The following is a 13,375-nucleotide window of genomic DNA, read 5'->3' on the forward strand; positions in this document are numbered from 1 at the left end:
CAATGACATCCATTCCTTCTTTTTTTTTTTTCTTTTTTTTTTTTATGTAAAATTATATCTCTGTCATTAGCAATTAATAAATCAAAATTAAAATATGCCAAAAGAGCATCACAAAATAATTGCTGCATATGAACTATTTCCTTCCATTTTATAGTACCGTATAAGCTATTGATAAAAGGATTACATGAAGTTAAAAATAAAATAACAATTACACAAAGCTAAAGATAGAGATTTGCAACATAATACAAAAGTCCACATAGATTTGCAATTTGCAAAAGTTTGAGTCAATCAAATTTCTTTGTTCAACACCCAGTTGCAACTTTTGAACTTTAAATAAAAAAGTAAGCATAAGGAATCACAAGTTGCAACCTTTTTCACAAGTAAGCTTAAGGAATCACATATTGTACGACTAGGGTCTGGGGAATCTTTACTTACCCATTCTATCCTTTTGTATTTTCTGTTTTCTGCCAAAATTGGTATGTGCTTGGTTTGGTGTTTTAGTGAGAATTTCATTTATATAAAACAAAATTCAGATCTTTTACATTTGTGTTATTACATAAAAAATTATTATATTTTTTTAGAATAATTTATAAAGTTCAATCTAATATGATATATATAAACTAATAAGATTACATATTTTATGTGGATAATTTATCATTTTAATGCAAAACTAATTGTATATAGAGTACCACATTTCGAATCTATAACTTTAAATAAAAAAGTAAGCATAAGGAATCACAAGTTGCAACCTTTTTCACTTGAAAAAAAATAAAGAAAAAAAAATTCAATAAAAATAACTAAGCAATTGATTAAATTATACCTTTCCCCTTTGGCCTTTTATGCTTCTATTGACTTTTCATTAATCTCTGATCACAGACCTCAAGCCCCTTCCAACTTGATATCTCTCTTCAACAACATCAACATAAAACACTTTTACCACCCAACCATGCTAAGATATATATGTGCATACAACATTTTTCTATTTGTACGCACATAGAAATATATATTATACTCTAGGTTTTCTTTCAACAGATTATAGAAGATAGAAATACATGAGAATAGTACTTACATTGTTCTTGAGCTCTTTTTTTGTTTGTTTGGGGGTAGAAATTCAACACTAACAAGAATGAAGCTTTTTTCCGGTGTGAAGAAGAAGGTTCAAGCTTTCATGGTGTGGTGTGGTGAGGAAGAAGAAGAGTTTTTTTTTTTTTTTTTTTTTTCAAATGAGGAAGAAGCTTGTAGTAGAAGTTTGAGGAATGAGCTCTCTTTTGTTTTTGGAGGGAAAATGAAATAATAATTAAAAATAGTACAAGGTTGGGAAGAAAGAAGTTTTTTTTATTATTATTATTTTTTTTGAAATGAGGAAAAGTGTGCAGAAGAAGTTTGAGGATCGATAAAACAAAAAGCTCTTGTCAAAAGTTACTGCACCTCGATTACATAAAAATTCTTACACCATTAGATTTCATCAATGACCAGGATCCCTCAACATGAGATTCTCCGATTAATCTCAATTAGAGGAGATCCTGGTCCGTCTTGTCGATTGTTAAATTACGTTAGATGGCAGTATTTGATTGGTCCACTAACGTAGTTGACGAGGTATGGTAAACCCACCATACTTTGACCAAGTATCAAATTCCACAGAGTTTTTACTTTTCTCTGCCCGAATTCTCTCAACCAACCTCCTCCTCCTCTCCCGTTTCTCTTCTCCCACACCAGAAACGCACATCTCACGAAACGGGAGGCCGCAAACGGAAACATTTCTTCTCTTTTTCTGCTTCTGTTTTTCTATTTTCCTCAAGAAATAAGAATAGAGGATTCGCACTGACCTTTACCATTATCCCATCGAAACGTTTCAATTTTCCTCCTGCTGGGACAGATTTTAGATCGGCCAATACAGCACAAAAGTCAAGGAAATGGTTCTGAATCTGAAAATGAAAGAGGTCTAAAAGAAAAAAACCGAAAAGCTTTTAAGGAAGAAAAGAAATGGCGAGGAGTAGCAGATCGTCGTCTGCAAGCAGCAAATGGAGGTACTGTCACCCGTCGTATTACCTGAAGAGACCGAAACGCTTGGCTTTGCTCTTCATTGGATTCGTTTGTTGCAGTCTCATCGTTTGGGATCGCCAGACTATGATCAGAGAACACGAGGTAAAACAGAAAAAAAAAATAAAAAATTGCGTTTTGGGTTAGGTCGATAGATATATTCTCTGTTTGATTGCTGAGGAAGTCCGTGAAAACGAAAATTGAATCTTGGGTTTTACAATTTCTAGTACCTGAGAATATTTGTAAGTGAAATCAACGTCAATTTTCATTTCTGTTCCGTTGTTTAATATTTTTGCATTTGAATGAAGGGTTATTGTTTGTTTTGTCTACTTGTGAAATGCGATCTGGTTTTTAGTCTCTGGATTTGGATATTATTTGATCCTGATCGGAGAATTAGGAAATTCTGTTTTTGGTCTTTCTCGGGGGGTGTTACATGGGAGGGTTTGGCATACTATATAGGGTTTGATTTTGTTCAAAGGTTTTGCTATACGATCAGTTTTCGAAATTGAGGACGCCGTATAATATGGATGCACTTGAAAATTGATAGACTCATTCGTGCGAGAGGTCCTTTGGTCCAATGATAAGAACCACATAATTTCGACGGTTATTTGTTTGTCTTACGTAGGAACCAAAATGACATGGTAGATCATTATTGGGCATCTCTTAAGTCAAATATTGAATGTGAGAGTTGAAGCTACGGTTTGCTACTTTTCTTGTAGGATGAGATTAAGAAGAAGAGATACTCATTCTTGGCTTGTATAATTTCAACTGGGTGATCTAAAATTCTAAATTACCTTTCGCTCATCCTGCAATGTTTGGGAGTAACTATCATATCATAGTGGCCTATTCCACTTCTTTTTTTCTAGAAGTAGCAATCCATGGTCCTAGTGATATAACTAAGGGGATGGGAGAGGGTGAGAGAATGTGAAGATAGCCGACTGGACTGGAGCGGAATAGAAACTAATCTGTCACGAGTCAAAGAGGAGCTTCAGGCTTGCACTGTAGCTCATTAATGCTTAATGCCCAAGCTTGTTTATTATGTAAAGGCTTTGTTTTGCAAAGAGAATAAAAAAGAAAGTACATTTAATCATGCCAACAATCTTAAAACAGAGGAACCTACTAGAAGTGAAGAAGATGTAAGATTATCAAGAATGATAATGGTGAAGTTGTCTCATTGAAACTGAGCAGAATCGAGGTGGGGAGGAACTATCAGGATCTTTAACGAAATAACTGTTTCCATTCATAATCACTTTTTTGTTTCCATAATTCGGGACTAAAAACTTTAGGTTCAGTGTTGTAAGAAGCAAGAATGACATCAGTTAGGATAGAGACTCTCTCTCTCTCTCTCTCTCTCTCCCTCCTTTTTGGTAAATTGAACACACACTCAGCTAGTCTTGAATCCACTTTCTATCCCTTTTTCGTAGTGTTAGGAGGTGCTATTTGAGCAAGAGCTCATTGTTTGTGTTTGGAATGAGAATATAAGAAATTCTAGGAACTATTTTAAAAAGGGTTTTTGAGTGAATGAGTTTGGGAATCCTGTTAGCTTTCTAAATATTTTATTTGAATTCTGTATTTGGAGTTAAGTGAAGCTATAGAAATAATCAGGTGTTAGAACTTCACCTGCATGTTTGGATATTCTCGGGCATGCTCAACTACAACTTGTCACTTGATTCACCACCAATGGTAATACTGCCGTATAGTCTTATAGTACAGTGTAGATCTAACTGTTTATTGATGTTAGAGGCCCCGGTAGTCATATTCAGTTTCTACACCTAAATATCTACATTAATCCCCAAAATGCCATGAAGCCTGCATGTAGACCCACTGTGCTTACATCACTAAGCCTTTTCTCTGCTGCTAGAGCGTTAGACATTATTCGATAATCCTTCCACACCTTATCCTATTTCACAATCTCATTTGAAATAATCCACTAAACTACTCCCAAGAATGTCATAGGCTTGCTTGTAGATCCACTACATTTTCTTTACTGACACCCTTCATCTTCCTCAGCTAGCTAGAGTGATAGACACCATCCTCCCACTCCTTATCCTATTTTGCGATCTCATTTGAAATAATCCTCTAAACTGCTGATGTTGTTGTTAGCATGTCGTCCACCTCCCAATGTAATTCAATGCCATATGTGATTTGCGAGCACATCAGATCTTGTGTCTTTGCACAATTTTATGGTGACTTAGATGGGCACCATAAATGGTTTTGTGGCCTTGAGTGGCCCTTGCCACATGCAAATCTGCTGAGATCTTTAGATGAGAGAGGTGGAGTTTCTAGTAAGTATTTAGAGCCCTCAGGGCCTCAAGTATTCGGTTGAAATTTGTCCTATAATTTTAAAGTTTCATTGTTTTATGTCCCAAAGGTGAACTTAGCATGATCCTGAAGTTCTACTCAACCCCCAAGATTGGCCTACCTTTTCCATATCTAAATGTATCTTCAATGTCATAGATTGGTGGTAAGCATTGAGTGGTGGAATTTTTAGCAAGTATATATAGCCCTTAAATGTCAACTCAACGTCCTAGAATTTTAAAATTACCCGGTGTTATGTCCCAAATGTAAACTTGGCATAAATGAAACTAAAATCTTACTCTTCCTCTAAATTTGGCCCAGCTTTTCCATATCCAAATGCTGCTTTCTTGTCTTAGATTGACAAGCATTAAGAGAGAGATGGATTTTCTACCAAGTTTTTAGAGCCCTCATGTGCTGGGTTGAAATTTGTCCTAGAATTTTAAAATTGACTTGTTTTATGTCCCAAATAGGAAATTAGCATAAACAAACCTAAACACTTGCTCAACCCCAAAATTTGGCCCAACTTTTCCATTCACAAAGGCATCTTTCATGTGATGGAGGGAGGGAGGGAGGTGAAATATGTCTCAAATGTGAACTTACCAAAAATGAGCCTGGAGGGAGGGAGGTGAAGTATGTCTCAAATGTGGACTTACCAAAAATGAGCCTGGAGGTGGGAGGTATGAACTTACCAAAAATGAGCCTGGAGGTGGGAGGGAGGGAGGTGAAATATGTCTCAAATGTGAACTTACCAAAAATGAGCCTGGAGGGAGGGAGGTGAAGTATGTCTCAAATGTGAACTTACCAAAAATGAGCTTGGAGGTGAAAATTCTAGCAATTATTTAAATTATTTGGAGCCCTCTAGTGCCGGTTTGAAGTCCATCATACAATTTTGAAATTGCTTTGTGATATGTCTCAAATGTGAACTTACCAAAAATGAGCCTGGAGGTGAAAATTCTAGCAATTATTTGGAGCCCTCAAGTGCCGTTTTGAAGTCTGTCCTACAATTTTGAAATTGTTTTGATATGTCTCAAATGTGAACTTACCAAAAATGAGCCTATAATCTGTTGGGCCCCCAAATTTGGCCTAGCTTTGACATATCCAAATGCAACTTTAATGTCATACATTGACAATCCTGATGAATCTAAAAGTGAATGTCAACCAATTGGTAAATTTGGGATATTATGTCAAAGATGGGACCTTGTGTTTTTTATTTAAGTTACATAGGCATCTAATAGGTTTTGAATTCTTCTTTATGAAGGATGGAATGCCCATTTTAGCTACAACTCATTCATAAGTTCAAGAAGTGCCTTTGGTTTGCTCTTTTCTCTCCTTTCCTTTTTTTTGGGGGGGTTGCATTTTAAAAATTCAGAACTAGATTAATTTTTTTTTTTTTTTTTTTGTTTTTTGGTTTTTTTGATATGTCCAAACAAGAGGGGGGGGGGGGGATTCGATCTAGTAACCTTCGTTTCATAAGGTGTGGTCTCTAGTTGATTGAACTACTCCTTGGGGACAGAACTATATTAATTTTTTGATAAGTTTTTAAAGGCTTATTTTTTATAAGCACCATTGGAAGATGGTGCCTTTGTGCCTTTTATGGTGTCTATGGAAGGAAAGGAACAACATAAGTTTTGAGGACTTTAAGGGAGATTTAGAACATAAGTTTTGAGGACTTTAGAGGAGATTTAGTCTTTATTCTTCCATACTTTGTATCTCTTTATGCTTTATGCTAGTGAATCGCTTGCAATTGGTCTATGGCAAAGGGTCATCTGTCCAATAATTAGTCGGAATCAGTCCATGTTAAAAAGGCCTTTTTTTAAAATATATCCTTTCCCGCTTTTCTTTCTTCTATCAGTCGCTCCAACCAGTCCCTTTACTAGTAAGCCTCTATAGGCCTCTATCACTTTAATCGGTCGCAATTCTTGCATCTGGAAACTGGAAATGATCTCTTGCTTGTTGACTTGTGGTGGTGATCAATTATTATGATTTTCTTATTCTCTTTGCTCCTAGCTAGATGTTTTTTCTCTTGTATACTTCCTGTGCACTAAAAGGCGTCTTATGCTTTTAATGATTATTACTTATAAAAAAATGTAAATGTAATTTATTTAAAAGCGCGGAAGGCGTAACCCAAGTATGCAAAAAGTATACAAGAGATACACATAAGTAGATGAAAAAAGCTCAAGGAAAACATGAAAACTAGAAATATTTGAGTCAAAGGTAGTTGACCAGAGGTAAAGAGTCGTAAAGAGCCAACTTCCACATAAAGCACAACAGAACCAACTTCCACATAGTAGTATCCCGAAATTGACCACATTGATGTTTCCAGCAAGCGAAAAGGTTTACTACTCGATTAGGCATAACCCAAGCCAACCCTACAATGCTGAAAATGGTATTCCATAGGGCACTAGCTATCTCACAATGGAGGAAAGGTGGCCCATTGACTCTCCACTCTTCTTACACATACAACACCAGTCAACCACATTACTCTCAAATGAGCCTTATTCCGCCCAATACTCCTCAAAGGGAAAGGAGTGGTATCATGGCGAACAAGGACATTGTAGTAACATCTGACATTGAACAACCCTCTCTTGGAAGGAACCTAACAAAGCTTGTCTTTGCCGCCCTGTCTCAATTTGTGGGAGTACAACAAATTAAAGAACAGGGTTATGTCGGTATAACCTGTTTCTGATAGGGTTGCACTTCATAATTAGAAAATATATGTCAGACTACTAGTTGTGAATAACCTTTTTCTTCAAATGTGGATTTATAAAGAGTATATTTTTCTTTCATGTGAGTTTTTCTCTAAAAAGTTGAATTATAGTGCAGAATTTTTCTCAGACTTTATTTCTTTCTTGGCTGTCTGACAAACTTCTTTCTGATTTGCAGCTAGAAGTTGTCAAGTTAAATGAAGAAATGATCCGTTTGCAGAATTTGGTAAGAAATTTAGAATGCTAATCCTAGACTTATGGTCAAATTTATGCTTATCCTAGGAAAATCTGTTTTGAACATATTCTCAAAATAGAGTTATGTAGTCACAAAATAGCCTAGTAACTTTTTATTTGTGAATTAAACAGCCAAGTTTCTGGCTTCCTTTTTATTTTTTATTTTTTTAAAAAATGGTCTATTGTTCTTTCCATGGTTTTCTAAATTCATATTGCTCAAGTACTTCAAGTGTGGACAGAACTGTAGTATAGTATGCAATAACTCTTAGTCCACAGTAATCCGTTATTCTTTTGTAAAGTGCCAGACATGTTGGACTAATTAGTAAATTTTACTTTCAGTTGGAAGAGCTAGATAATACACATGGTCAGGTTTCCAAGAAAGAGGTTGTTCCAGATGATCCAATTGACATTCAGCGAAGAGAGAAAGTTAAAGAAGCAATGCTCCATGCCTGGAGTTCATATGAGAAATATGCATGGGGCCAAGATGAACTTCAGGTACTCTAAACCTTTTGTTTTGTATGTTATCTGTTCCATCTGGTTTGAATTTTACATTGGGCATCTAATAATCGAGATGTTGAGGCATGGTCAGATAATTGATAGATTCTTGCTATCTCTAGAGTGGGAGGAATATTTTTTAGATGTTTCTCAAAGACGCTTTCCTAGAATATTGTCTAATCATTTTCCATTGATGTTGGGTTGTGGTGTGGGGAGTAGGGGTAGTAGGAATTTTAAGTTTGAGAATGTGGCTGCAATCGGAGGATTTTGTAGAGCAAGTAAAAACTTGGTGGGGTTCGTATACTTATCAGGGTTTTCCGAGTTATGTGTTGGCACACAAATTGAAAGTATTGAAATATGATTTGAAGAAATGGAATCAGGAGGTCTTTGATAATGTAGGGAAGCGGAGGAAGGAGATGGTGGAGGGTCTTTGTGAGCTGGATTTGATTGCGGAGGAACATTAACTGAACATGAAAAATTGAAGAAAGAAGCTTTTTCTAGAGAGTTGGAGAGGAGTATCTTTCTTGAAGAAGTGAGTTTGAGACAAAAGTCGAGGGCATTTTGGTTGAGAGGGGGAGACTAATACTAAATTTTTTCATCATTTGGCAAATTGTTATAGAAGAAATAATTCGGTGGAGTTCCTAGTGGTTAATGGGCATATAATGTCTGATCCACGGGCTGACCCACAACTTCAGAGACTCCCAATGTTTCTGTGCTCCCCTCTTCGGCCCTGTCTGAGATGGTCTCCCCTTGCTCCGCCACCCCTGATGCCGCTGTACCTCTAGTTGCCGTTGCTGGTACCATGGAAACGACGCCGGCAGCGTCTAGACCGTCTCTAGCCCCTTCTTCGGCCAGCTCTATCTTGTTTTCAGCCTGCCCAGATGGTCCATCCTTCTCATTGGCGTGTTCTGTGCCAAGAAGTTCCGTAAGTTGCTCAAGCATTCCGCTTCGATCAGTCTCCGGCGAACCTGTAATTGTCGGTAGATAGATGTGGTCACTTGCATCGGCGTGTTCTGTGTCAATATCCTCCTTTTCTTGCTCCGGCGTCACACTCTAGTCAGCAACCAGCGATACTGCACTCACCGGTTTTGGACGCCATCGCCTGTTTCTAGTGGGATACCGGTGAACGTATATCTTGCGGTACCTGTTGATAATCTGCAACCTTGTGGGCTTATCTACTAGCTCTACAACCATTTTAGTTTGCTCAGGCCCATTCTCATTCACCCCGTTTGGGGCCCATTCCCCATTTTGCTTTGGCTCATTTGATTCTCCTTCCCCTTATTACCCCAGCCCATCTCCATCTCCTTATTCCTCCTGCCCATCTCCAGCCCCTTATTCCCACCGCCCTGCTCCAGCTTTTCTAGACAGCTGGATATCTGTTTTTGTAAGGAAAGCGGAATTTCCTTAATGCTCATGAGATTCTCCAGCGTGTGTGTCGCCAAACTTTCCTTTTGGTGCAGGGCGTAAACTCCAGAATTTGTGCACCTTCCTTACGAAGGTTCGACCCCCCCTCACCGGCTGCCTGTGTACAGGAGGTGCCGGTCGTGCTATTTTCCCCAACCACCACCTCCGCATATGAACGCCGATTCTGAAGTTCCTTTTGCTGATTTTGGGGCCTTGCCGGTGGCATCTCTTTGGTCCCTCCGCTCGTCGGTTGCATCTCTTTGGTCTCTTTTGGAGCCCTGCTGGTTTGTCTCTTTCCCTCCGACTTCTCCCCATTGATCACCCCTTCTTTATTCTTCTCAAAATGCAACTTTAGTCGCTGCAATTGCGAACGGCAATCTTTCCATCCCTTCCCTTCATGCCCCTCCGGTATAATCACAAAGCTCCTCCATCCCTTCCCACCATATTACGATAACTCCAGATAATTGCCGTGGGAATTATTTTTTCGCTGCATCACGTACAAAAAACTACCAAAGCGAAAAGTCCTCCAAGTGTCATGAACGATCTCAATATTTGTCAAATAGTCCCATGCACTCACTAACCAGAAGATGGTTGGCCATGCCATGATCATGTCTCGTGTTTTTCCCCGACTCTTCTCCGCCAATTGGACTCCGCCTTGCACATTCGATCTAATCTCAAAAGATTTAGTTTCTACATAGAAATACCCTAGATAACCCATTTTTCCAATCAAAATTCGATGGTCCTCAATCTACACTACCGGAACACCGATCAGAATTCACCCACGCTCCGTCCCTATTCCTCACGCACCGCTGGGACGAGAGTGAGAATCATGCATAATCGTTTGTATATAACGCTTGCAGAATTTTTAGACTTATGTGCTTCATTTTCAGCTTAATAGCTATTTGCATTTGTGGGCTCTATTGTATACTTTCTGTGTACATGGGTTGCGCCCCTTTTCGTTTTTTATAAATTGATATTATCTATCAAAAAAAAAGATTGGCTCCTTTAAAAAATTCACATCTGAGTGGCGGAGACATGCTTTCAAGGATATTGAGCCCTTCTTCACAAACCACCTCAAAACCTCCCACAACTATGGATTCCAAGCTGTCCCCCTTAACAACACTGACACTTCTCCCCCATCTACTCATAGTGGTAAGGCATGGGGGAAGGAGAGAACCTCGGTGGAGGAACCTGCTTCACTGCCCCCCTTCCCTTTGATATCTACAATAGCCCAACTTGAAAACCTCAAAAGTTGCCTAATAGATAAGAGTCTCAGACTAGGAGCAACATGTTGCTCTGATAACAGAACCTCTGTTACTATACCATCACAACGCACAAGTTTAGATACCGCATCATTGCTAGTGCTACATCCAATTTGCCGAACACAACAAGTCAACCCTCTAGAATTGGGGGTTATCTCTAAAGTCATTTGGGGGATGGTTCCTTTGTGCATCACATGGTGTATTTGGCGGGAGAGGAATGCCCGAACGTTTGAGGATAAGTACTATTCGGTGGATGGGATGAGGAAGAATATGAACTGTATGCTACACTTGTGGGCGTTGGCTCATCATCGTAGTGTTGTCCTGACTATAGATGAGTTCTTGAATATGTGCTCTCTGTATATTCCATAGGGGTTTTTATTGTATATATTTTTGCATTAGGGTTGCGCCCCTCTGTGCTTTTTCAATAATGTTCACATTACTCTTAAAAAAAAAAAAAAAAGAATTGAGGGTGATGCCAAAATCACCCAACTTAGGAAGCCTAGCTGATAACAACCATCGAATCCTACTCCTCGACAAAATCTAAGTATGAAGATTGCGAGAAAAGTTGCTTTTGAGTGTTCAGCGGTGACACAGTGGACGGAGAATTGCCTATGAGAGGATTCCCCCTGATTACGCCCCCCACAACGCTCTTTTTCCCCATCTGATCAACTCCCACACGGACGGCAAGGCTAAGCATTGGGACAAACGGAGATCCATCATGCTGGGTGACACCTAAGCGCTCACCTGGAGGACCCATACCAACACCCAAATCCTTACCCTAAGAAGGCTTTGATCCCGCTTGCGTTTTCTTAACCCACTTAAGAGTTGGTTTAAATTTGAGCCAATGTCTCACTTGTGAGATAATTGGGCCTTTGCTCCTATTAATGCACCATAAACTCGACTTAACTGCTTTGGGTCTCTAGTCCCAATTGATGCTTATGGGAAGGACAACCCTCCCTTATTGACTAGGCTTCACGCAATAGTAGCAGCCTGGCCTGGGCTAACTTTGCTCATAGACCCAACTAGATTTTTACCAATGGCCCGAACATGTTGTTTACTAACCAACTCAACTGTCTCTCGGCTCGAGTCCAGGTCCACGCCCAATCTCACAATAAGCTGGTCCTCATCCCCACTCAAGCGATCCGATTGGCATCTCAAAGCATGAAGAGCGCTACTGATGTCAACATCTCTCCTCAAATCACACAAAAAGTTTGGATCATGCAACTGTGGCGCCAAACGGCGTACAAACATGCTAGAAGAAGGTTCCCACTTTGAGACCCCAGAACGAGAGGATTTATGAACAATGTCGTCGGATAGCTAGAAAACTTCTAGAATGTTCCAGAACTTGAGAGCAAGCCCCGACCAAGCCCTACTTCCTTTACCTTCTGTACAACCACAAAATCCCTCCGGCCACCACCGGTGTATTCTGCAACAACTAAAAATCGTTTGCGAAAATTCGAGCAACACTGGGTGATATAGGCTTTGGAGCACCCATCCTAGATGATCTATATAATTCCTCTTCCATGGTCTCTAGCATCCATTTTACACTAACACAACCTAGAGAAACAGAACGCATGAGACCATGCTTCTTTCAAAAACTCGAGCAACTGATACCCCTTCCTCACAGATGAGCTCAAAAGGCTTGGCTTCCACATAAAATCTACTTGAATACCCCATTGCACAATCCAAAAGGAAGACCGAGCTTCCAAAAAGCCAACCAAAAAGCAAACAGACAGCTCTAACTTTACTTTGAATAAACTAAATTTTCTCTCTCTGTGTCCTTTCGGAGGCGCTGGAACTGGAACCCCAGCGGTGGCGCGTGTAGGCGCGTCCCGCTAGAGCTCGGTTTTCTGTTTTCGTGGGATGCGTTCGTGTAGATTAGGATGGAGCGACGTTTTTCGGTGGAAGCTAAAACCTTCTTTTTCTCGACGAAGGCTTCGAAGCTTCGTTTGGAGGAAAGAAGGAAGGGTTTTGTAGGGCTTATTCTGGTGGGTCAGCGAAGTGCTTCCTGGTTGGCAGCTACGGTAGAAGAGGCGTCTCAGTCTCAGGTGAAGGAAGATTTCGTCAAAAAATTTAGCGAGGGAGGGAAGTCTTTGTCGGTGAGCGGGGGTAGTAACAAAGCTGGGAGATTCCTGGAGGTGGTTGCCTATCTGGAGGACGAACGGAAAGGTATCATCTGGATCCCAGAGGCCTGCTCTGGGCGGGGTTGGCGGAGGTTCGTGGTTGAGCTGCGTTCGTTGCTGGCTGCGCAGGCGAGTTCTCCAGGGTTTTCGAATTCTGAGAGTTCCTCTCCGGGGACAAAAGATGGACGGTCTTTCGCCGAAGCGTTGCACTCTTCTTCCTGCGAGGTGGCGGACATTGCTGGGGTGCGGCTTCTTTCGTCGCAAGAGATTGACTTGTTCCCGGTGGCGAGCTGTTTCGAGATGGGGAATGCTGGAGTGGAAATACGATTCGCGATGGATTGTTACGAAATGGAGAAAGCTCATCCCTTGATTGAGCAAAGCTTTTCGTCTCCGGTGGCGGCGGCAGCTAAGTTTAGAAGGAACAAGTCGATGAGGCGATTAGGGTTTTTCTGCGAAAAGTTGGACCGGATCCTTCGCGGGCTGGGTGAGAAGCCCAAAGGTAAGCGGATTAGGGTTGGTTCTTTGGGTTATGATGGGCATAATTCCGGGTCGGTTTCCGGGTCGGCTGTGGTTCAAATTCCCGTTTGCGGCCCTGTTTTAGATCCCGATAAGTTCAGCGATGGGTTTTTGTTGCACTCGGATAAGTCTTCGCCGGAGTCTCCTGGGTTTGCTGAGAATGTTCAAATTGGGGATTTTGGACAGAAATCTTCCCCGGCGACTCCTGTGTCTCCGGCGAGGCTTTGGCGCAGTTTGAGGGATGACGCTACTGCTCCTACGGTGGTGGCTACTGTTTCTTCGGTGGCTTCTGTTTCGC

At 40.4% G+C, this 13,375-nt stretch overlaps 1 protein-coding gene across 1 annotated transcript in view; it reads left to right on the forward strand.

Moving 5' to 3' along the window:
• Window positions 1–1,621: 1,621 nt before the first annotated feature.
• The window catches only part of LOC132186715 (mannosyl-oligosaccharide 1,2-alpha-mannosidase MNS1-like), a 26,211-nt gene continuing 14,457 nt past the window's right edge, over window positions 1,622–13,375 (forward strand). The window contains exons 1-3 of the mRNA XM_059600735.1: window positions 1,622–2,145; window positions 7,222–7,269; window positions 7,617–7,772. Coding sequence (XP_059456718.1) covers window positions 1,984–2,145; window positions 7,222–7,269; window positions 7,617–7,772 — 366 coding nt within the window. The 5' untranslated portion in view covers window positions 1,622–1,983. The remainder of the gene's footprint in view (window positions 2,146–7,221; window positions 7,270–7,616; window positions 7,773–13,375) is intronic.

The sequence above is a fragment of the Corylus avellana genome, chromosome ca7, assembly GCF_901000735.1.
Source record: "Corylus avellana chromosome ca7, CavTom2PMs-1.0".
Classification (NCBI taxonomy): Eukaryota; Viridiplantae; Streptophyta; class Magnoliopsida; order Fagales; family Betulaceae; genus Corylus; species Corylus avellana.